At 40.2% G+C, this 26105-nt stretch overlaps 2 protein-coding genes, 1 long non-coding RNA gene and 1 pseudogene across 3 annotated transcripts in view; 3 read left to right on the forward strand and 1 right to left on the reverse strand.

Annotated features, from left to right (window-relative positions):
* On the forward strand, positions 1–13858 carry LOC114681719 (guanylate-binding protein 4-like). The gene is made up of 11 exons (XM_028855390.2): positions 1–148; positions 3359–3554; positions 5078–5205; positions 6807–6916; positions 7110–7306; positions 8895–9140; positions 10113–10393; positions 11198–11410; positions 12736–12838; positions 13149–13342; positions 13588–13858. The coding sequence occupies exons 2-11, from the start codon at positions 3365–3367 to the stop codon at positions 13822–13824; spliced, it is 1899 nt and encodes a 632-aa protein (XP_028711223.1). The 5' UTR covers positions 1–148; positions 3359–3364; the 3' UTR covers positions 13825–13858.
* Positions 11978–26105, reverse strand: part of LOC119088231 — a 23213-nt gene continuing 9085 nt past the window's right edge. Inside the window, exon 2 of the long non-coding RNA XR_005091858.1 lies at positions 11978–12364. This is a non-coding gene — a long non-coding RNA (uncharacterized LOC119088231). The remainder of the gene's footprint in view (positions 12365–26105) is intronic.
* Positions 14607–17388, forward strand: LOC114681720 (annotated as a pseudogene).
* LOC114681718 (guanylate-binding protein 4-like) overlaps positions 23701–26105 on the forward strand; it is a 17071-nt gene continuing 14666 nt past the window's right edge. Inside the window, 2 exon segments of the mRNA XM_028855388.2 lie at positions 23701–24013; positions 25102–25297. Of these exon segments, the coding sequence (XP_028711221.1) occupies positions 25126–25297 (172 nt within the window). The 5' untranslated portion in view covers positions 23701–24013; positions 25102–25125.

The following is a 26105-nucleotide window of genomic DNA, read 5'->3' on the forward strand; positions in this document are numbered from 1 at the left end:
TCATCACCACAAGAGGATGGGTGCAATATCCTGTTTGGCTCTAATTTTTTTTAAAGAATAGATCTTGAGGGAGGAACCAGGCGCAGCAGCAAACCTAAAGGTTCTGAGCCAGGGTAAGCAGAGAATCATCCGGCGGCGGCGCAGTCAGGTGAGTTCCCTGCGACTTGGTATTCAATGTACATATTCTCAAGGGGCTGCCTGCAAAGTTCCGAGGTCCCAGGGTGCAAACTCCACGCAGAGTGCCAGGTGACACTGGAGGGTAGGCGAAGGTGATGAGAGGCGCTCCACGCTGCTTGGTGCGGGAGACACAGTGGATCAGCCATAGCCAGGCATGTGGGGGAGGGATGCACGGTTCCAAAGGGAATATCAGCCCGAGCTGCGAGCTGCTGCGAGCTGCGCAATCCTGCGCAGGTCTTCCGCGGGGCTCCCACCATAGGGGGGCGAATTCCCTTCTATTACCGAGAGACTTAATACTAGGCTCCAGGCAGGGCTTCTTCCTCACCCATTGCAGTGCTTAGTTGCACCCTCCCTGTGTGCCGCCTGAAATTGAAGAAACAGAAAATAGAGCCATGTCATGTCATGTCAAACAGACTGAATCCCCAACGCGGGTTTGGCGCATCTCTGTGATGCCAGCTGCACTTTTGCACCCTGTGGTGTGGAATCAGTCACACTCTTCACAGTCAAAGGTTAAAAACAGCAGTAAAATTCAATCCCCTTGTCTTGTTTCAACGGTGTCATCCATCCAAGAACAGTTTCAGACAGCTTTGGGGACTTGTGAAAAATCTAGGGCTGAAGCGTTTTTAACTGTCTTCTGTGTGGCTCAAGCTACTTTTGGAAACGGTGGACGATTTACATGATCCAATCGGAGCTATGTAGTTCTACTTATTTAGTGTGAATCTGAAGCTTGTAATTGGAATAGTAATTCGGTCCTGAATGAAAACAGGGAGACACGTGCTCATTGAAAGACCCAGACACAGTTCCCCCAGAAACCCAAAAGAGCTGAGGGAAGAGATATCTTAAAAGTCAGTCAGTTCACCCTTCCTGGAGAGGGTTAAGTCAGGTGTTTTCAAAAGAACAAAGTCAGGATGCCTGGTGGTATTTTTAACCACGAGATGCCCCTCTCCGGAGATAACATGACCAGACCCCAGAGATGAGTTGTAAAACTCCTGACAGGGCAAACAGATAAGCTAAAATAAGACAAAGTCCAGGCCCGGGAAAAACTGGGAACCCCCTCCCCTCTAAGAAATTTTACCGGTTTTGCCTATAAAAACTAACTTCCCCAAGAAAGAGTAACTCCTCCCTGCCTCACTGCGCTGAGGCCAGTGAGTGCTTGAGATGAGTTCCATGTCGCGCAACTTGTAACAAAGATAAACTTTGCTTTTGCATTCTGGTATGCTAGTTCTTGGTGGTCTCTCTGGGGGTCACGATCTGGGCACAACACTCATCAATATTTTTCTAATATAGAACTGATCATTAAGGTAATGTTAAATTTAAGGTGAGCTGAAATTTCTCATTTGACATCTACTCTAAATTGATGTTAGGCAAAGAAATACTCTATAGTTTTTAAGTTGATACCCCAAGACAAACAGCACTCAGTCAAATTGTATCGTAATGACATGTCACTAATCAATAGAGACATTTGGTACTTCTCGATTAAGAAATTTATTAGTTTAGAAATCTGAATTGGGGAAGTTGATTCTGACAGGGAAATTTTGGAGGTAGGCTTTATAAAAGGGAGATGAGAAGATTGGTGTTTCTTCCCTGCTCCACTGAGTAACTTGCAGGCTCTCTAAACATTCATTCAGCATGTGTGTATGGCCTCCAACACATGTGAAAAGGAAAGGCAACAGTCTTTAACACACAGGATTCTTTAAGAGATAATAGAGGTATCATACCACCTTCACAGCTTTGTCCACAGAAGTATTTATTAATTAGGATGTATTTTCAGAGAAATTAGCCACTGGAGAGAAATAATATTCACGTGTCATCTTCAGCATCATGGGGATGAAGCCGATGGGGATGATGAGTTGCCACTGGGAGATCTCAAACTTGTCACTGATTGTTGTACAGAAAGTAAGCTGAAGGTCCTGGGGCTGATCTCAGTTAGTAGAGTGCTTGCCGAGTGTTTATGAAGTCCTGGTTTCACTGGTTGGCAGCATATGAATTAAAGTGGAAGCAGCAGAACTGGTAGTTTAAGATCAGTCTCTGCTGCAAAACAAGCAAACAAACAAATAAATAAATAAATAAATAAATAAAGCAGAACCGGTAGTTTAAGATCAGCCTCTGCTGCAAAACAAGCAAGCAAGCAAGTAAGCAAGCAAACAAACAAACAAATAAAGCAGAACTGGTAGTTTAAGATCAGCCTCTGCTGCAAAATAAGTAAATAAATAAATAAAGAAAGAAAGAAAGAAAGAAAGGAAGGAAGGAAGGAAGGAAGAAAGCAGAATTGGTAGTTTAAGATCAGTCTCTGCTGCAAAGTAAACAAGCAAACAAACAAACAAATAAATAAATAAAAATTAAAAAAATAAGAAGCCATCCTGGGCTTGGTGGGATCCTAGCCCTCATAAATACCCCCCACCAATAACAAAAAAAAACCCATAAAATGTAACAAAGCTCCTGCCCCCCCCCCAAGAAAAGAATCACAATTAAAAAGCCAGGTGTGATCATGCATGCACGTAATATCAGAAGTCAAAGAGAGTCTGTGGCAGGATTGGGTGTTCAAGGTCAGTCTATGCTACATAGAAAGTTCGATGCTAGTCTGGGCTACATACATAAGACTTTGTTGAAGTAGAATAAGGTGAAAAAGACCGATTATTAGATTGGCTTAAAGCAACATGCTTGTACTGCTTGTTGCTAAGTAAGACATTACTTTGCTCCCAGGAATAGAATGACCTGGAGAAATAGTTAAAACACAATAGGTTGTAGCCCTTAACCAGACCACAAAAGCTTACACCTGTCAAGTGTAACAAAGATCTTTGTAAAGCAAAAAGTAACTGCTACGTATGCTTCTGGGGAAAACAAATGCCCTTGCTTACCTGCTTGCCACACCTTGTGGTCTTGGAGTATAAAATATGAATGCAAGCTAGACTCCAGACAGAAGCCTTCAGGACCATCCTGGCTTTGGTTCACTGGTAAATGAATACGTCTCCTTTCTTCCACTCTCATTGGTTTTGGAATGCTTATTCCAGAGAGATTCCTGAGACATTGTTACCCAAACGCAACCACAACAAAGATAAAATAACCCCAAAACCAAAACTCAAATTGATGCACACATTGTAGAAATACACACTAATTGACCTGGCACCAGAGGTAGCTTGGAGATCTCATACTCTACTGAGAAAGTTTTTTGGGTCTGCAGGTTACCATGGCATCTGGTACCAGCATGGAGGCTCCCATCTGTCTAGTGGAAAATGAGAATGAAGAGCTGAGGGTGAATCCCAAAGCAGTAAAAATCCTTGAGGAGATTACTCAGCCTGTGGTGGTGGTGGCCATTGTGGGACTGTACCGTACAGGCAAGTCCTACCTGATGAACCGCTTGGCAGGACAGAACCACGGTGAGTGTTGTCCTCAACCAGAAGGACCAAGGCCATTTGCTTGGAATCATTGACAATGCAAACTGATTGTTCTCTCCTGCTCAGATCAATTACCACCATGTTCTCATTTCTCTCATCTTAGTTTTGCTATGGAGTCAATGCAAACGCGATTCACTGTATATTGTTTATTAAAATAATGGAGATGGAATGGTGGGAGGAAGCAACAAAGGAAGGGGGAAGGAAGGGTGGGTCATTAGGCTTTGAAAACATTACTCTGTGAGGCAGGGAAAGAAAGGGAAGGAGGAGAGAGCAATAGAAGGAGAGAGGGAGGGAGAAAGAAAGGGAGGAAAAAGGAGAGGGGGAGGATTTGAGTTTATGTCATATCCCATTTGAGTTATCTTTTTAATTTTTCTGCCCTATTTTATCACAACATTTTAATAACTATATACGTGTTTCTCTCCTAACCCTTTTCAAATATTTGAAATCTAACACACACACACACACACACACACACACACACACACACACACACAAAATTACATAAAACACAGTGTATCAGTGTATGGCATAATTAATAAAAATAATTATTTCTTTACTGACCAGGTCAAAATATAAAACTTTGTTAGCATCCAAATACTTTATTCATATCATCTTATGCACTCCCAAAGTCCATCATTATTCTTATTTTCATGAAACTTCCCCCACTGATTTACAAAAAACAGTTATAGAATCTAAACATGCATCTATAAAAATCAGTTCACTTTGGCCCACTTTTAAACTTCTTAATGAGTATACTTACACATACTTATATAAAGCATATATGTCTATTTTAATGTATTGGATACATGTGTTGGATGTATTCTGATGTCTCTAGTTTCTTTTGCTCACAAATTTATAAAATTCATGTAGTTTGTCATAAATATTATTAAATTACTTAAAAAGTTTCATAGTATGTCAATATGTGAAAATAACATTTGTTGTGGTGAACACTGATTTCTTTGCAGAGCTAATTTTGGAGGACAAGGCTTTCCCACACAAGCTTGTCTTTATGTTGGAACATTTTTGCACAAACTTCTCTTAGTATAACGTAATCAGAAGTGAATCTAGATTTCAGGAGGTTTGCATGCTCAGTGTTTCCTGATGACATCAAATTACTTTTCAAGCTTCATGTGTTGCTGTAGTTCACATGTTTATTAACAGCAGTAGAGAATTCTGCAACTTCCTTACAAAAGTTCCGTCTGATTTTAGTTTTTGCTAATGTGGTGAGTTTGGCTCTGTGCCAATAGCTTATAGACAAGGTGAGGCAGCTCTTAACATCTTGCAGTTTGCCTGTCTTATTTTGTAAAATGTATGCTTAAGTCTTTTAAAACCTAGTCCTCTAATCCGCTCTGGTCCCTTTTCCTCCTCCTATAAAGAACATGCAGTGGTTATTTTCCTCCTAATATCTTGTATCTGAATCAGCTCAGTGCCACTGTGGGTAGAACCTCTGCCTCCTATATTCTAAGGATTCATGTATGTGCTCACTTTCTTATTCCCTGTTGCAGGCTTCAATCTGGGCTCTACAGTGAGGTCTGAGACTAAGGGCATCTGGATGTGGTGTGTGCCTCACCCCACCAAGCCACAATTCAAACTCGTGCTTCTGGATACAGAAGGTCTAGGTGATGTGGAAAAGGTAAGTCAGAGAGTTATGGGGGCTTGTCTTGATTCTGTGTGTACCATTTGATTGCAGTTTTAGTTCAACTTCTGTGCTGGTTGCAAGAATTGCAAACAAGTTATTGATGAGATTATAAGCTGCTTTCCTTGGGGAATGTACTCTTTTGTTAAACTCAAATACTTTGTTGTAATGGAGGATAGTCCTATCTTTGGTCTTCTTTGAGTAATAAAGTTCAGTAAATATGTATTGAGGAGCTGAATCCTAGGGTTTCATACTATACTGCAGTGCAAGGCACAGGCTCATTAGCCCAGGAGGAAGCAGATGTACATTGTGAGATCAGTACAAAGTGCTGTAGGTTCATAGAAGTAGACAACTAATGAAGTTATCTGATGGGATAATGCTTCCTGAAGGTGAGCTGTCACCTTTGAGGCCATTGAACTTTGAATCTAACTTGTAAGTAGTAGAAACAGCCTTGGGTGTCTATTACTGTGGATGTAGGGGTAAAGATTTCATTATGGGTTATAAAATTCTCAGTAACCAACCCCATACTAAACCAAGATGAATTCTTGTAGAAGCAAGTTGTTGTCTGACCTAAGCTTTTCTTCTATTGATCCAAATACAGCATTTTTAGCAATGTCAAAATAGAGAATTGAAAAGAAGTCATCCCCAGAATATCAAAGATTTCCTGCCTGCTACATCAGGTCTAATAAGAACCAAGTCCATATGCTGCACATGCGCAATGGAGAGACACTATAGCATACCCTGATGATAGAGAACAACCCAGCGACTCTGGAGTTTGTAGGTTTGGGCAGCATCTAATTCTGTTTGCCTGACTTTCACACATCACATCTTACCTCAAAGCTTACTTCCAGTTTCAACTTCCCACTTCCAAATGGCCACTGCTTCAGCCAAACAAATAGGTGTGCAAGGCACTTACATGACCTGTGCTTTATAATATATTTTTTTATTTACTGAGTATTTATCTTCCCACATGTGTAATTTATTTAAATCTATAACTACATCTACTAGCAAGTATTTAAAGAGAAGCTGTTTTTCTACCATAGCCATCATATTCTAGTTACACAGTCACATTATTTTGAAGCTACAAAGCCCTTCTTGCACTTATTAAAATTAATCATTTTTCTTCATATACTAGAATTCTATTCTACTTTTGGTACAGATGGATCATCATGGTTGTATTTCTATATTTACAGATCTGCCTATCCCTATTGTTATATGAAAATTTGCATTCACACAGCTCAATGTAGTATCTGATATTTTGTAGATGTTTTATGAATAGTTATTGAATTTGAGTGAACATTCTTGCCTCTAATATGACATAATTGATAACCTGTTAATTAAATGGCATGTTGATATATTGCATACACTGTGCTTAATCATTATAGCAAAAATTTTGCATAGTTTGACAGTGTCATTGATTTTGGTTATGGAAACTGGTAAGATCAGTTTCAATATTGAAAAGGAAATAAGACTTTTTTATTCTTCAAAACATTATTCTTCATTTTACTCTTCTGCTGTATTTCTGCTTAAGCAGCAGATAAACAAGTGAAAGACTGGAAGTTAGATTCTGAAGTCCCTTGTCCCCATGTGACTTCCAGGGTGACTCTAAGAATGACTCTTGGATCTTCGCCCTGGCTGTGCTTCTGAGTAGCACCTTCGTCTACAACAGCATGAGCACCATCAACCACCAGGCCCTGGAGCAGCTGCAGTATCCTTCCCAGGACATAACTGTTGTGTTTCACTAATCTAAGGGTGACAACTGGGAATAGAGCTGTGTGACTCAGTTCTTAGGACTTAGGAAAAGGGTATGTGGAACAAAAGAGGGTGCTTGTAAGATGGGTGTGCAGGAGAAACCTGGGGAAGGTAGAATGCCGCCTTTTATTCCTTAGCTAAGATCCCAGCTATGTCACTGAACTGACAGAGCTGATCAGGGCAAAATCCACGTCAGGATCTGAAGAAATAGATGACTCCTGTGAGTTCGTGAGTTTCTTTCCAGACTTTGTCTGGGCTGTTCGGGATTTCGTTCTGGAGCTGAAGTTGGATGGACGCGTCATCACAGCAGATGAGTACCTGGAGAATGCCCTGAAGCTGATTCCAGGTATCAGAGCCTGGCTTGGGAGGGAAGGCTCTAACTGTCTCATTCAGTATTTGGCATAAATGTTGATTTCACCCTAACTTGAACTCTAATTCAGTGATAAACTGATAACTAAAATGTGATTGGTGAACATTTTCCATGGTTATTATCCTGGAAAATTTTCACCTGCTGTAGTTTAAATGCAATGGAAACAATGAGGCATAAACATTGGACCAAATGATCGATCTTAAATCAATTAATAGTGAAAATGTGATTTGGATGGTAATACATTCTTATATTTTTGGTTGTGAGCCTAGCCTTTAACGGCTGAGCCATCTCTCCAGCCCTGGATGGTAATACATTTTATAATGTCCATACCTGACACGTTTTGCTCCTTATAAAGGATTTCTGTTCTCTCTCTCTCTCTCTCTCTCTCTCTCTCTCTCTCTCTCTCTCTCCACACACACACACACACACACACACACACACACACACACATTATAGATTATATGTAGATATGTATTTTAGTTTAACTTTAAAAATATATATCCTAACCATATATATACAAACTATATATATATATATATATATATATAGAGAGAGAGAGAGAGAGAGAGAGAATATACACAGAGCACATAAAATCACATGAAATGAAGTGATCTACCCCAAATTGTAATTCTTTTGTACAGTATATCTTATTAGTATTTGGCTACTTAAGATTTTTCAGATAAAGTATATATTTTGAATAATTAAGAAAAAACATTGGTATTTTCTTTCAATAAGACTCAAATCTTTTGTGTTTCTTATAACGTCCTCCTCTTCTCTTGACAGCCTCACAGTTAATATATTTGGCATTATATATATATATATATGTATACATATATATGTATATATATATGAATATACAATATTTAGCCGTTGAGAGAGGTTTTGTTGTAATTTTATTCATTCCTTCCTTTTTTCTCTCAACTTGCAGAGAATTGCTCTAATTCTCAGTCAAGACTAACAGATTCTGATTTAGCAAAGAGAAGAGGTCCTTACATTATATTAAGTGAATATTACTCATCATAATTGTCAAGGCAAAGAATTTCTTAATGTATTTATGGTTATGTCTACAGGAAGCTGATATTTGTGTTTTTCTGTCCTGACCTGATATCATATGTCATCTTTCATTTTTCCAGGTTGCATATTATTGTTTACTGCATCACTTTGGTTTAAGATCCAAATTTCATTTCTCACAAGGATATAGAAAAGTCAGAAAACTTCTTCTAACACTTTGGTTTCATTAGTTAACTGTCCAGTAAATGTTTGTTAAATTCTTAATCCACTGGGGTCTGGAGCAAATGCTAGGAAGACCAAAGACTAGTTGCCCTGATCCCATGGATAGCTGGTCCTTTTTATCTTCATAATTGCTTCATTGCCCTTCACTTTTCAGCATAAATGGATTTATCACTGTCTTAGATGCTCAAATGAAGAGCCATGTGTGTGGATTACAGGAGATTTAGGGATAGAAGAACAGCTGTGATCCCAAGATCTCTGGAAATGAAAACACCAGGTTCTTAGCCTGAAGGCTGTCCTTTCAAAGAACAAATTTCTTTTATATATTTTACAGGCAGAGGCCTGAAAGCTCAACTTTCTAACATGCCTAGGGAATGCATCAGGCATTTCTTTCCAAAACGGAAGTGTTTTGTTTTTGATCGACCTACAAAAGAAACAGAACTCTTAGTCCGTGTTGAGGGAATGCCAGAAAACCAGCTGGATCAAAATTTCCAATTGCAATCAAAAGCATTCTGCTCTCACATCTTCTCCATTGCAAAGGCCAAGACCTTGAAAGAGGGAATCATTGTCAATGGAAATCGTGAGTTACCTATGCCCCAGGGAATATCTCTCTACTTTGAAATTGTGTGTTGTAAAACATTAGTATCTCATATGAATATAGAGAAACAGCTGTTCATGCTACTTGGAAAATTTTGCCTTTCTTAAATATTATCTCTCTACATAGGCTTTATTAAAACCTAATACATCTTAAGAAATGACTAATGATCAAAGAAGCAAGACTGAGGTTAAAGAGGGAATACCTATGTCTGAAGTAATGTGCAAGGACACAAGTGCTTGTCTGGTTAGAAAAGACAGTTCTAAAGTATGCGAGAGACCAAGGTTCCTAAAAGTTCATTAGAGTTTTGAGATAAAATTCACTGTTTTTGTACTCAGGAGATGGTTCGGTCAGTGAAGTGCTTAGCTTGCAAGCAAGAGTTCAATGCCCAGAATCCACCTAAAAGTGTTTAGGGTGGTGATGCACACCTGTAACTGGTGAAGTAGAGGCAGACAGATTACTGGGGCTTGCTGCCCAGACAGTCTGGCCTACTCCAGCCAGTGAGAGACTTTGTCTCAGTGAAATATAAAATTAAAATGGGGCAACAATGGTTGTCATTTGGCTTCTACACACACACACACACACACACACACACACACACACACACACACACACACAAATACATGCAACCATACACACACAACTCCCAACACAAATTAACTATTGTTTTATGCACATGTCCTTCAATGAAATGGCTTTATACGGTCACATGAAGCCCATACTCAAAAGAGCTGCTCCTCTCACATAATGTTCTGTTATTGTCTTGAAATTCTTGAATGCTTTTTTTAAAAAACATTATCACTTTCAGTTGAGGCAGGGTCCAACAAAATAGGCTTTCCTCTCATACATGAAATTTTATTGCCTAAGTAATTTAATACTTCATTGCTGATTCATGAATCATGTGAAATTAACAAAAGTTAGCTTGATATTTAACCTTAAATTCCCTGCCTTGGTCAGGACTGGCAACTCTGGTGACGACCTATGTGAATTCCATCAATAGTGGAGCAGTTCCTTGTTTGGAGAATGCAGTGACCACTCTGGCTGAGCGTGAGAACTCTGCAGCTGTGCAGAGGGCGGTTGACCACTACAGTGAGCAGATGGCCCAGCGAGTGAGGCTCCCCACAGACACGCTCCAGGAGCTGCTGGATGTGCACACAGCCTGTGAGAAGGAAGCCATTGCTGTCTTCATGGAGCACTCCTTCAAGGATGATGATCAGAAATTTCAGAAGAACTTGGTGGTACTGTGTTTTGTCTTTTTTTTTTTTTTTGTTGTTGTTGTTCTTGATACCCACATTTAGGAGTGTTGATTAATGGCTGCTATTTTGACCTTTTCATTTATCTGGATTCTTGTGAGTGAGAGGGTTCCACAGGATCAAAAGTGAGGGATTTGATTATTTTTTTCATCAGTGCACAAGAATGTTCAATGAATGTGTCAACACAGAAAAGCACATATGCATTAACTCAGTTTTGTAGATTATAAGCATAGTGCAGGGAGGCTGGAGTGCTCTGCTCAGGAGACTGAAGGAAGATGTAAACTGAGTTCAGTTCTCACCTGAAAGCATTGGAAAGCCTCCTGATTCAAGCAGGAGAATCCCTTGGACTGTAATTTATAATTATTGTATGTCCACACACCCGTATTCTCCATGGAGGAGATGAAGGGCTCCTGAACCTATACAAAGTTCCAGTAGCTGTGTGAGTTGTTCTTTTACAGATACATTTTCCTCCATATTAATTCTTGGAGGAAATGCTCCTACCAACCATGTCCCATTTTTCAGCTGGTGAATTGTTCGCTGTTTATCTCATTGCTGCTGGAAGAGCCAAAGGTCCTGCAGCTAGACTTTATTATTTCACAGTGAGCCTGGTCACTGGAAGGGCATGGAATTTCCATGGTTACTCATACAGTTGCTCAGACATGGTACTGAACAGAGTTTACTGATTTATGGTGTAATTTCCCTATCCACGTCTATTGTTTCCCCCAAGATCACAGCTGGATCCATTTTCTAACAAATTCCACTTCTTGTATCTCTACAATCCCTTTGTAGACCACTATAGAGGAAAGGAAGGAAGCTTTCATGCAACAGAATGAAGCAGAATCTCTCAGTCTCTGCCAGACTGAGCTGGAGAAGCTGGCGGAGCCCCTGAGGGAGAGCGTCTCACGTGGAGCTTTCTCTGTTCCTGGTGGGCACAGCCTCTACTTAGAAGCCAGGAAGAAGGTTGAGCAGGGCTATGAGCAAGTGCCCAGGAAGGGAGTGAAGGTGAGGAATGAGCAACAGGGAGGTGGGTCTCAGGGTTACCAGGAAGAATCCTTCCTCCTTAGAATTGAACTGTTCATGAGGAGATGGCTGAACACGTCTATCTGTGCATTTCCACCTTTTTTGTATCCAGAGTTATTATTTTTATGTATTTATTTAAAAATTTCATTGTATATATATCATTTTTTATACTGTACATGGTACTGTGTTATATTAAGAAATTTTCATATTCACACACACATATATGATATGATGAGAATATCCCCCATATCTCTCTATCCTCTTTTTCAATGAAGTCATAAAATTAGTCTTTCTCTTATAATCCTCTAATCCTAACAAGAGTATAGTAACTTTTTCCATTGATTAAACAAGGCAATTTTTTTCTAAATTAAATAGTGAGATTTGGAGATCAAAGACATATTTGTCCATGAGATACTGATGCTCTTCCCTCACAGATAGTCAGTTGGATACACTGGAGTAAGAACTATCCTGGCACAAACAGAAAGCAGAAATAACGGTGCAATTACTGTCATGGTGGTTGCGATAATAATGATGTTCACATAGCCAACACACTCTTTTTAGGTTTTATTTCCCTTTGTATTGTTTTGAAATGGATTCTTGGTGTAACAAGGCCAGACTGTCACTGAACTTGCAATCCGGCAACCTTAGCTTCCCCAGTGCTGGGATTATAGACATGAGCCACCATGCCCAGATTTTAATACCTTCTGTTATATGACAGATACCACCAGTAACTTGAAAGTGCGTGCCACTTCAGAAGTTACAATTCAATCTTCAGAATAAGGGTATAATAAGGTACTACTGTTGTGCACATTTAAGAGTTGTGAAATGGGATGACTGAGATGCTGATGCATGGTCAGGCCACAGAAGAACAGGTAGGGCAGCTCCGTGTATTTAGCAGCCATGCAAACTTCAGAAGACAGCGTAGTGAAGCTTCCTCTGAAAAAAGATGCAGAGCAAAGATGGATTATCAATGGGTGCCTACCCAGATAATAAAAGCACAGCAAGGATTCTAGCAGACAGGAAGTGTGTGAGTGTATTAAACAATGGAGAGGGCAGTTTTGAGGATCTGCAGTATCTGCCTAGGTCTCCAGGACCGTAACCTGGCCTGAGAAGTGGAACACTATCTGGAAGGAGAGACTTGGGAGAGGGCTGCCACATAAGGTTTTGAAAAATTACAGAAGAGATTTGAACTACTGCTGTGAAAAGAAGGAAACAGGGGGTCTTAAGAAGGATGAGAAATTGTTCAGGACTTTAAGGGCAACAGTGTGTTTTTGTGACCTGATAATTTTACTTTCTTGTTTCTCCAGGCAAATCATGTCCTTCAGAGCTTCCTACAGTCTCAGGTTACCATAGAGGACTCCATCTTGCAGTCAGACAAAGCCCTCACTGATGGACAGAAGGCCATGGAAGGTATATGGGAGGACTTGGCTCTCACAGGGATGGATAGGCTTCTGCTAAGCCTGCTGACTTACTGTCAGGAAGGTCTTCCTACATAGACCGCACACTCTGCTAATCCAAAATTAAGAGGGCGGGATGGTCCCACTCAGCCAGTGTTGCAAGTGCCTTCTAGCATCGTTCCAAAATACGCTCTGGAAATATGGGGAGTAGGATTCAGACTTCTCTCTTGCATCTTTCAAAATCAGCTATGTCTCTGAGCCCAGGAAAGGAGAGCTCTGTCCTGACTGCTGTGTTTTGCTTCTCTCAAACCCTCGTGGGACAGCTGAGCGGGCTCAGAAGGAGGCAGCGGAACAGGAGCAGGAGCTACTGAGACAGAAACAGGTGGAAATGCAGCAAGTGATGGAAGCTCAAGAGAGAACCTACAAAGAAAACATGGCCCAGCTGCATGAGAAGATGGAGACTGAGAAGAAGAACCTTCTGAGAGAGCAAGAGGAGATGCTAGCACACAAGTTGAAGGTGAGACTCTGTGGGCCCCAGAACTGATCAGAGGGATAGTGTTCAGGTTCCTTGTCTGACATCTCCACTCTTGTGAACGGTGCTGAAGGAGTCACAGGATACAGCTTGCTTGGGCCATTTCTCCTAATCCAGGAATCAGGCAAATTCCTCAGTGAACTCGTTTTGGTAGAGTGACAGACACATGCAAATGTCAAGCCCTGACCTTCAATACGCATGGTTTTCCAAGTGTATTTTTCTTTTTATAGATCCAAGAAGACATGCTTAAAGAGGGATTTAAAAGGAAATGTGAAGCAATGGATTCAGAGATAAGCCAACTACAAAGGGAGATTCAAAAAAATAAGGGTGAAAATGGCTCACTGGATGCTAAACTCCGTGAAGGGTTTGGAAATGTGTTACTTGCAGTATTGCCTGGTGCTGGTAAGGTACTTAATCTAGGGATGAAAATGCTACACAATCGAATGTTAAGGGCAATGATTCATTAGAAAACTGTAAATATGGTATCTTTATTCCTGAGAATTATTTTTGAACTCTTTATCAATATTAACTTCATTTATTAAGTTTCAAACACCAAGAACATTGGTCACTCTCCACACTCTCTACACCAGTCCAGCCACAGACCCTTTGGTCTACAATGGTGTCCTGCCTGCAAAATATGCTGGTGCAATGTTGGCACAAAGTTTGTAGGAGTAACCAACCAATATCTGACTTGACTTAAGGTCCACTCCACAGCATGAAACCCATAACTGACACCGCTTGGGTGACTAAGAATCAGAGACTAGATAGCCCAGAGAACCTACAGTAAAACCAAGCATTACTATTCTATACCCTCCCAAAGGTAGCTATAAAATGACACCTAATGACATTCTGCTATACTCATAGATTAGTACCTTGCTCAGCCATCATCAGAGAAGCTTCCTCTTGCAGCAGATGGGAACAAATACAGAGACCCATTGCCAGAAATTATGCAGAGAGTGAGATCAGACTTTGGAACAGTTAGCCCTAAATAGGGTGTCTCCATCAAACCCATTTATTCAGGGCTTAGAAAAACTGTCAAAGACAAGTCAGAAAGAGTATAAGAGTCAGAGGGGATGGAGGACATCAAGAAATCAAGGCCTCTTTGGGACTGGAGAGATGGTTCAAAGGTTGAGAGCACTGGCTGCTTTTCCAGAGCTGCTCTTCCAGAGGACCCTGGTTCAATTCCCAGGACCTACATGGCAGCTCACAACTGTCTGTAACTCTGGTTCCAGGGGATCAGACACCCTCACATGGACATACATGCAAGCAAACACACCAATGCACATAAAAAATATTAAAAATTTTTAAAAAGAAAGAAAATAAGGCCCTCCAAATCAACAGAATCCATGCACATAGGAACTCATAGAGACTGAGGCGAGCATGCAGAGGGCCTGCACAGGTCTGCAACAGTTGGGATCCTAGAACGGAAAGAGAAGTGCAAACACGACCCCATCCCTAATCCAGAATCGACCTCCAATTGATAACCACTTACAAATGAAAATTTAGTTTTCTCCAAGGGAGTTTCATTGGGGAAACAAACTACTCCATCCTGTGGAGTGGACCTTAAGTCACTATCTGAGAGGGTGGATCTGGATGGCAGGCGAGGTGGGGAGAAATTCAGAGGAGTAGCAGGAAGGGAAATGGTGGTCAGAATTATGTGAGAAAAAAATCCTTTTTCAATAAAAGTAAAATAATTAAAAGCAATCCATTACATTTTTATATGGTGGGTACTGTCTGCCAGCCCATGCCCACCCCACTGCCCACTGCCCAGAAGGCCACCACTATGGTAGTTTTCCTTCACAGATGGGAATTACTGGGCATGGATGGGCGAAGGCTTTGCAGGTATCAAAACTTCCCACATGAAATGCATCTGTCCACATGTGCCTGTTATGCTTATTACATTGAATACAGCTATGCCTTGTTGGTTTGATATTACTGAACTTTCACCAGATTCCCAGGAGGATAAATATGGAACTAAACAGGCAGCAGAAAATGTAAAAGCTTTGATAAATTGAAAGATGAAGACTGGAATTCCTTCTAGCAGAATTATTTTTAGGGGAATTTCTCAGGGTGATACTTGTAATACACCACTCTTACCACACAGCAGAAACTGGCCAGCAACACTGCTCACTCGGTCACTGGCTTCCACTTTGGGATTGGTTTCCACAGGATCCTATCAGAGAGCTTACAGAGATATTTCTATTCACCAGTGCCATGAAGATATGACCCTTTAGTTCCCCGAATGTTTGGTTCTCTTACTGTTGACAAACTAAAAGCATTGGTGAATCTAGTCAAATAAAATTTAAAATCTATGAAGACATGATGCACAGCTCATGTCTGCAGCAATTCATTGATTAAACTCCTACCTCCAATTGATTGACATCTCTAAGAGGCCTTGTGTAGACATCCACCAGCATCACTGTAGTAGAGTGTAAACCTTTTCCCACTCCTGATCATAAAACTTCTAATGTTTACAGAGTTAAAATGTTTTACAAATATACACCAATGATACAGACTAAATGATGTTTCCCTCATAGAAAATGTAAGACCCTTTTAAGCTTCTATACCTATATTTGTATTATACAATCCAGAATGTACCAGTATTAAAATAGATGAAGTGAAGCAGCTAGCTTTTCCCCCTCAAATTAATTCAGCAATATAAAATACCACAACCAGAGTTTTACCACAGTATTTAAAAATTACTGGTTTGCTCACTGATAATTTGTCCAGGTCTAAACAAGCTGTTAGGATATAAGTGATTTGCTAATGCCCTGACTTAGGTGTCTAGTTGCCATGCAGTGCCTGTATTTTTATATGTATGCATATACATATGTGACTGTAATACTAAGAATTAGATGATATTATGTTATACCCAATACTAAGGAGAATGCTCTTAAGTGTCAAAAAAGTAATACTGCTCTCTTCAACTAATCGCCCTTTTATTGCGGGCATCAGGCTTTTCTTTTTTCTTCTGCTTAATTTTTCTACTCCCAAGAAAGAAAGAAAAATAGGTTCTTTCTTTCTTAATTTTCCATAGAAGACTAATATTGCCTCTCTGCCACAATAAAAACCTATCAACATATACTATAACTTCACATTTTGAAACATAGACATAGGGTATTTTAAATCTAGGTAATGTGCAAAGAAACCAAATATTAATTAAGCTTATGTATTTCAAATAATGCATCTTATTAGATGGTAGAGTTATCAGAATTTTCAGTCCCAGTAATAATTTTGTGGATTCATTTTTCTGTAAAAAAAAAAAAAGGTAAACAATATCTTGGCATGTTTATAAGTAAATACTTAAGACCAGTCTTGAAGTCTAATTTCTAAAAGAGTTACATCTTACAGCAGAGTTTAAGTTTACATCATATGTTTTGCCTGAAATCAAACACTGTTCAAGATGAACAATCAGAAACTTTTGTTTATCTGACAACAAACTAATTTGAAATTTTTGTCTTAGGTAAAAGAATTTTTGAGAATTAGTCTCCTGGGCAAACATTAAAATAGCTACTACTTGATTATAAATCATCAACTTGTCCAGAAAATTGGTGAAAACTATTTTAAATTAATTTGTGGGTACAAAAGAGCTAATTAGAACCATATATATATAATAATATATATTACAATAATATATATTATATATGTATGTGTTGTGTAGTTACCACACAGTTGAATATGTTGCAAAATTATGGTTATTTCTGAACTGTTGCTTTTCCTGCTATTTTCAAACTGACAAAGACCGTTTTAAGAAACATCTTTATTAACTGATATGGAGATCATTTGGTATGGATTAGATAGGATGTTAATAATAAAGCCAGATGCTTATGTCTGGATTTAAAATAATTTCAAATACTAATTTGTTACTTTGCTTTACTTTGAAGAACAAAAATCTTACTTCAGTTATACTGTAGTAAAGTTTTACTTGGGGTAAGATATTTTCCATTGAATTCCTGTGCTATGATGTGGGAAAACTTCATGTTTTTCTGTTTTCATCTATGTGAAATAAAATTGAATTCTGGAAAAATCTGTATATGGTGTATGTGTGAGTGTGGGCTACAGGACACTTTTGTTTTTTGTTTTCACCTTCCATCCTGTTTGAGACAGGATTTCTTATGTTATTGTTGTTGTTGTTGCTTATGGTTGCTTACCCCAGGTTAATTGAACAGGTTCTCTGAAGCTCTTTGAACTACTGCAAATTCTCTTTCACATCGTCCCTGAAAACCACCATAATGGCTCTCTAGCAATTCAAACTTGAATCTTCATATCCACTTGTGCTGAGGAAGCAAATGTCAAGTTCCTTGAGTAACCTTTCTACTCCCCATGGTTAGATATCAAGGAGTCAAGAATTTGACACCATGTTTATGGTTAGAAAAAAATTCTATATCACATTGAGTCACTGACATACGACGTCACATACGACGTCACCACAGCAGGAATTTAAGGAAGCTCTCTGAAGTCTCAGGAGGGCCCTTCATGTGAAACATGGGGAATAGGACAGTGAAGCTCTCTAAAATGAACTCTCCTTGTAAAGTGTTATTTGAATCAGTTTCCTCTCTAGAGTGGGGAGAAAGAAGGCAGCAGGTTCTGGCCCTGAAACAGGGCACAGCTGGCCTGAGCAATGGAGCCTGTCAAACCTTATACCCTGTTCATCTAAGAATATGAAGTCCTGTTTCTTCTCCTAACCTACCTCTTACTCCAGCCCTCCCCACACGTACTCACGTTCATGCTGTGACACCTCTTTGTTACTGATTCTGAAACCAGGTCTTGCTCTGTGAAGTCACCAATTCTTAAAGTAGTTCTCTCAAATGAGGGCAATTGACAAGCTCAGTAAAGGTACCCACATCTACCATACTGAAATCCACTGCACAGTGCTTATCATAGCATATTTGAAGCATATTACTATAAGAATAAAATTTAAAATTGCCCAACTTCAACCCATCCCATTTTATCTGATTTCTTTGTAGGAACAAGTATGATCCCTTTTTTATTTTCTTCAGTAACTCTAGTATAACCTTGGTTCCTATCTAAGTCTGCATGCTGGCACAATCCTTTATTCTAAGCAGGCTCTTCTATCTAAACTGCTAGTATAACTCACCTGTGCCCAACTAACCTCAATACAACAGTTTTGTACACAATTGTTATTTATTAAATATCTGTCTACCAAGTGAATATGTTGAAAAGCAATGTTCAATATGTACCCAGGGATTGTCTCTTGCGATGGATTATTTATTTTAACCACACAATTGTTATGAATATGTGCTTTTATAATTATAAAAATAATTAATAGTCACTGAAAGTAAATTCGTAGTAAAGAAAAAAGAAAAAAAAAAAGAGTAATTAGAACCAGAGAGACAGCTCAACAGATATGTCACCAAGTCCCACGACATAACATCCATGTTCATGATCCACATAGTAAGAGAAGATAAACTTATTTCTCTAAGTTGTCCTCTGATTTCCACTGTGGTACATGGGCATTTACACCTGAACATGTGGCCACATATGCTCAAATGTGCCCATAAGCACATGCAACAAAAATAATTTTTAAAATTGCAAAAATGAGGTCAATCTTGGGTGTCATTTCTCAAGAACCATTCACTGTTTTTGAAACAAGGTCTCTCTTTGGGACCTTACTGATTAAGCTAGGCTGTTGGGCCAGGAAGCTCCAGGGAACCATCTGTATCCATCTGTCCAGTGGTGGGATTCCCAGCATGTGCCCTCTGTCCAGATGTTTTTGTAAATGTTAAAGGTTGAGTTCAAGTTCTCAGCTGGCATAGTGAGCACTTTACTAACTGAGCTGTCTCTGAAGCCTCATTTTCCTCCTCCCTCCCTCCCTCCCTCCCTCCCTCCCTCCCTCCCTCCCTCCCTGCCTTCCTGCTTCCTGCCTTCCTGCCTTCCTACCTTCCTTCTTTTCTTTCTTCCTTTCTTTAGAATTAATATAAACTGGTTCTGAAGGCCATGGAGTGATAATAATATACATGAAAAATGTAAATGAAGTCAGGCGGTAGTGGCATACGCCTTTAATCACAGCCCCTGGGAGGCAGAGGCAGGCAGATCTCTGAGCTGAAGTCCAGTCTTGTCTACAGAGTGAGTTCCAGGATAGGCAGAGCTACACAGAGAAACCCTGTCTCAAAAAACAGAACAAACCAAAACAGCAAATATGTAAATGAATACCTTTACCAGTAAATTTTAATTGATCTGTTACTAAAGTAAAAAACTCAAAAACTTCTTAACCTGTAGTGAATTATATCTGACAAGTATAATAGACACTAGTGTAGTCTTTTGTGCTTGAAGATTAATCACCTACTCATAAATCAGATATTACAGACCATCGAGGGAGGCCATATCATCTCTATTTAGATTTTTCAAGTAGATCTTGGACCTTAGGATGAAGATATTCTCTTCAACTATTTGCCAAGAATCTCTTACTAGGGAAATGGACAATGACAAAAACACAAGGCTGCCTCAAAGCAGGCTGTTGCTCTGGTTATCAGCAGCAATGTGGCATGCATCCAGTGATGCTCAACCGAGGGTGGCTGAGGGGCAAAGACCATTCCCTGAGCGATTAATGACTAAACCACATCCACAACTTGCTTTGATATTGTGTGGGCTCTCCTCAGAATTATTCCACTCTAGTTCCCACCCACTCAGCTCTATCATTCCCTCTGTTCACAGAACACACACAAATTTTAACTATTGTGTCTTCAGTTTATACAGTCTGTTCCCTGGGAAGTTAGAGATCACAACACGACAGGATTTGTCCACTCATATGCAGAGAAACGTGTGTGTTCACTGTGGAAGAAAGAGTGATTGAAGTGTGTGAAGTTGTTGTGTGGGATGGTCTCCTAACAGACAGACATGCAAATTTTTAAGGGGAGGATTTGCTTTCTTTACTCACATGTATCTTTGTTCTCTCTCTCTTTTTAAATCATCCATATTTACACAGAACACTATAGAAAAGGAATGTAAAATTTTGAAAAGTAGATGCATCTTTCTCAACTAAAGTGCTGCATAAGTAATAACACCTAAGAATCAAGCAACTCAAATATTGTTTCTATTTATTTCATGTGCCAATGTCTCTCTCTTAAGTCAATGGTGAAAACTGCATGAAGAAATGTTTATTAGAAATCCTTCAGCATGAGCTGTTTGTGAGAAATTCTTCCAATGTCTGGTTTGGCAAGAGATAAGGGAACAATTCCTTTATATTGGCATCTATTCAGAATTTCTTCCTTGTCAACAAAGAGAATGACACCTTCTGATACTTAAAGAAGTGCACTCTTTGATTTGCCTCATTTGGAAAATTCTCTACACTATCCCAGAAACTTGCCCAAACAAAGAAAGGCAGAAGTGAGGACTAGCCACCCAGAAGAGTGAACGGTTTGGGGAATCTGCATCTATTTGGAAGAGATGCTTCTAGGCAGATTTGACTGTGGTAATATTATACAATCAAACCACAAATATGTTAATAGATTGTGAAAAGCAATGTGTATTTCTTTCTTCATATCACTCAATTAATTGCAGAAGGTACATATTAGGTTTTGGGTTAGATTCAAGTGTAAGACTTGTGTTCATTCCTTTTGTGATCAGTTGAATGGAGCAATTTGTAAATGAGCTTTGCATTTCTCATGGTGGAATACAAATCAGAAAAAGCAGGAATAGAGACTTTGTACCTTCCATTCACAATTCATTTACATAGCAAGTCACATGGTCTGTTTTGTTAATCCTATAGGGAGATGTAGATATTTTTTATGACCAAGAAAAAACCATGAGTACAGACAAATACTCATAGTTATTACATAAAGACTTCAACCCAACCAGCAATAAGGATAATTAATGATAGTATGATTTTAGTTAATAATAAAATAGTATCTGTTGTGACTCATCTGGGACCCTATTAACTGATAAGTCAGTCTGATTATAGCCTGTTTTTAATGTAACCTGCATAATATCAATATGGCTATGGTAATCACTCTTTATGGTATTGGTTATTATTCAGGTTGGGCACTGATGTACCAGAATACTCAGTCAAGGGGGTGAATGGTTGAAGATGCCCTCACTAATGCATGTATATGGAGAAGTGGTTTTCTTTCTATTGAAAATTTAAGTTGTTTCCAAGAAGCCTCCTCCTTACTGAAGGGAAGAAGTCTTTTTGAGCTGCATCTAGGTCTGCTTTGGCTACACAACCATGAGATACTTAGTTTGGTTTTCCAGATCCCATGTGTAATCTCTAATCCCACTGATCTTACAGTAAAATAGGAGGCAGAAATGGGGGAAACCTTGTAATCTTACAGACTATTCATTTTGGCATATGCAGTAGCAAACATGAATTTGTCTCAAAATAAGTGAAAAGAGAGGTCCTATACATAAGGTATTCTTCTGAGCTGAGCATGGGAAATATAGTTTGCCTGCACCCACACTTGGGGACAAAATCTTATGTATCCCATAATAGCCTCAAGCTCACTACATAGCTAAAGATGGCCTTGTGTTCCTGATTCTCTAGCCTCCACCTACAACCACATATGTGCATCACCATGCCCAGTTTACATATGCGATATTTTAATTAATTTGTGAAAAAGGAGTCTTTCATAGAATAGAATTTTCTACTTGTAGTTTTATGTCAAAACTCAAAAAAGTTTAGTATTAGGGGACTTGAAGTTTGGATTTGTAGATTAGAGATGCTCACGTGTACCGGACAAATAGTCAAGAAAAAAATAATAGTTTTGGAGGTCCCCAGAAAGCGAGGGGAAGCACACAGGCAACTCCTTGTCAGTGGGCAGGAAGCAACAATCCAGTGTTGTTAGCTCTCCTTACAGACCTGACTGAATCATGTGTTCTCCTTCCCAAGCAAGCTGCACTGGGAATGTAGGCTCTCTCTGTATTCTCACCATTTTTTATGATGAAAGCTTTAGTTAAATAATTGAACGTGGAACTGACAGCAGATAATCATTTTAAAGAAAGGGAAGATTTTAAAGAAGAAGAAGAAGAAGAAGAAGAAGAAGAAGAAGAAGAAGAAGAAGAAGAAGAAGACCACTATAATACCCAGGGCTTGGTCTTGAGCATTTATCCTTGACTCCCTAAACAAAGCAGGTTTATGTCAGGACACAGTTTCAGCTTCTGTTTCCCTTGCCCCTGGTAAACGCTGGAAAACAGGAAGGAAGGGCTGCTGGGCCGTGGGAAATCCAGTCACCTGCTTTGGCCCTGGAGGATACACAGCCTGGGGTTGGCCTCTATTCTCTCCTGCTTCATCTGAGAGGAATCATTTCCCCAGTGTTGTGAAATGTGTGGAGGGGAAGTATGGGACCACAGTGCAGATGCAGCTGTCTAGCTCCAAGAGGCTAAGGGGCCCAGAGCACTGAATGGCAATCACTGATTGGAAGTGCTCCCTGAGGAGCACCCCAGGCAGACTTATATGCTGTGTGATTCTGCTTTCTCTGTTTAGCGGCGGTGATGGAACATGCTCCCTGGAGAGAAACATCAGTCTTCCCATATAAAAAGAGGGTTTGGAGTAGGTAGTTCCCAACAATGAATGAAACCTAATTATCAAGTCACAAATTTAAAAAATTAGCTTAAAGGGGCTGAGGATGTAGCTCTGTTGTTGGAGTTCTTGACTAGCATGCATAGAGACCTGGGTTTAATTCTGAGCACCTCGTACAGTTACCTAAGATAGCTAAATGCTCATAATCAATCCCAACACTTGGAAAGTGGAGGCAGGAGGATCAGAAGTTCAAAGCTATCCTTCCAATCTTTGCCAGGTTGGAGGACAGCTTGAACTTCATGAGACCCTGTCTCTTATAAAAAAAAAAAAAATAAGGATAAAACCTACCATGATAATAAAAATAAGAAATCATCTTCCCCTGAAAGAGCACAAAAATAAAAGGGGGCCCATTTCCCTCCACTCCCCCCAACTCTCCCCCACCCCACCCCACAACCATTTTTCAAGCATAGCATTAACCTACACTGGGTTTCTCTCCACCAAAGCCTAAGCCATTCTCTGGGAGCTCCATTCACCGAATCACAGACTCTTTCTTAGATGCTAGCTGGTCTATACATGCACATTTGCAAGTCAATGCATGGAGTTTCTACTAGGCTCCTGATGCACAGGAAAGGGGTGTAACCTGAGAAGTGCCAAGATTGCATCACTAGTGTGGCAAGAGCATACTTTTATCTCATTTTTGTTTTGGTTTGTTTCTTTGAGACAGGATCTGGAACTCACTCTCTTGCCCAGGCTGAACTAGAACTTGTGGTAGTCCTCCTGCCTCAGCCTCCTGCCTGCCAGGTTTGCAGGAGTGAACGACCACTTCCAGATTAATTTTATCTGCTTTAAGTGGTGTGGAGTGGACAGAACAATGCTGAATCTCTGAGAAGAGCCTTCGTGGTAACTTCAGAAACTCCAGAGGAATCTCGGAAATTCCTCTAGCTCAGACAGGCTCTGCTCAGGTTACAAACACGTTATTTTGCTCAGTCCCTCCCAACTGCTGACTCATCAGGAAAGAAGCATGGTTTCGATTTCAGTTCTCTTTATCTCAACTTGTGTTTGGGTGGCTGTTATTTTGCAACTTCTAACAGTGGCTGTTTCAAGCAGCCTAGAGCAGGAGGAAGTCCAGCGAATGAGCCTAGTGGGCTGAGGACTCGTCCCTGCTGCCGAGCCATCGCCGGGTGAGTCGTCACGAGCATTTCTCTCAACAGACTCCGTGGGAGAAAATTCCGAGGAACACCCACTCGGGGGTTGCACACTCTCACCGGTGGGCTAGCAATGGCAAGCAGCGGACCGCACAGTTGACTCAGTCGTGTGTGACCCGGTGCAGAGCGCCTCCTGGCGTCTCAAGGCTGCATGAGCTGATTTTTTCAGACCTCTTGGTCTGAGCTTGAGAGGCTGAGAAAGAAACAAGTCTCATTCTTGGTGGTGGGAACTTGGGAAGGTAGCTCTGTCTGGGACCCAGGAGCCAAACCCAAAGTCCCGCAGCAGTTCTCTGGTGGGTTAGCCTCTCCAGTTTCCTTCCTTGTGCCCTCAATGCTTTCCTGAAGGCAGATATCTGTCCTCAAAGATGTCACCAAGAGGCTTCATTTCATGCTGGTGGAATTGGTCCCTGTTTACAAACTTCTGAATCCAATTTCCAATGTCCCTAACTCATTCTCCATTTTCTTCTAAAACGTGTGTGTGTGTGTGTGTGTGTGTGTGTGTGTGTGTGTGTGTGAGAGAGAGAGAGAGAGAGAGAGAGAGAGAGAGAGAGAGAGAGAGAGAGAGAGTTCATTCTCTGCTATTATCTCTCTCATTTGAATAGAGACCCACCGAGGCAGGAATTTGCACGCATTTTGTTTACTCCTTGATAATAGCCACCCGAGGCAGTGCCTAACACACAGTCAGTACTCAGTACTCTTCACATACTGAATGAGACTTCAAATTCTTTTAGAATGCCAGGAAATCTTCCTACTCACTTGGAAAGTTTATCATGTGCATTTTGCTCTGCCTTCTACAGAACCCAAGTGCATTCTGGACTCATACACCAGTTTTTTGCTTTTCTCATTTTATTCTTTAAAAAACCAGGTGATCCTTTTCTTAGTTCAAATAAGAATCATAAGATACTATATTTTAAGTACTGTGACAGGCAACTCACTTTCCCCCCTTAGAAACACACCAAAGTTGATATAGGTGTTGCACAAACAAAGCCTGATGCTTCTGCCTTGAATAGTAACAAGAGATGACCTTGAGATCCCGTATTTCAACTGATTGTTCTGAGTTACAGAGTGCTGTGGCGTCTTCGTTGACCATGGAGGCACCCATTTGTCTGGTGCAGAACTGGCAAGAGCAGCTGACACTAAACCCGGAGGCTCTAAGGATTCTTGAGAAGATATCTCAGCCTCTGGTGGTGGTAGTCATTGTTGGCTTATATCGTACAGGGAAGTCCTACCTCATGAACCGTCTTGCAGGACAGAACCATGGTGAGTGTCCTTCAGATATGTGGGAACCATTTCCTTGGAGCTCTGGTAGGTGGACTGAGCACACTTTTCTAGGCTCAGCTTAAGGAAAAGTCCAATCCTTCTCATGAATTTTCATCAAATTATAGTTTATAACCTATGGAAAAAGATCACATTCTTCTGTATAGTGATTGTTCCTCAACTTCATCAAAATATCCACCTCAGCATTCCTCTTGACTCCTCTACTCTGGCCTGATCAGCAACTGAACTCTGTCAAGGGCCCCCATTCTTCCTCCTGTACCTTTGCCGAAGCCACAAGAACATTGCAAGTATGACTATGGTTTCACCTGTCCTACTTAAATACAGACGGGCTGAAGAAGGAGGTGTGGTAGGGTCTTTATACACCCAACATTCCAACTGGGTTGTCATCCAGCCTTGGAGTTTGGCCTTGTTGTTTTTGTATTTCATGACAAACCTTTTTTTAAAACTTCAATTTGATATTCTGCTATAATGTGTTCCCTGTAACACATTTTCGTGCATGGATACAGTATGTTTGAGCAGGTCTCCCCCCATAATCTTTCCAACTCTCTTTCCTCCCCCTCTCACGAGTTTCCTTCATTCCTCACACAGTTTCCCTTTTATTTTCATGTCATTCTTACACATACAGTTTGAGGTATCTGCTTAAATAAGGATCCACAATCGAGAGAAAACATGATTATTTGTCTTTCTGAGACTGACTTCATTTTCATAGCAAAGCTTTTATGAATAATTGACAATAAAGTTAGTTAATGAATATGACGTGAGCATCCAGATCAATATCCAGATCAAATAT

The sequence above is a fragment of the Peromyscus leucopus genome, chromosome 6 (genome assembly GCF_004664715.2).
Source record: "Peromyscus leucopus breed LL Stock chromosome 6, UCI_PerLeu_2.1, whole genome shotgun sequence".
Classification (NCBI taxonomy): domain Eukaryota; kingdom Metazoa; phylum Chordata; class Mammalia; order Rodentia; family Cricetidae; genus Peromyscus; species Peromyscus leucopus.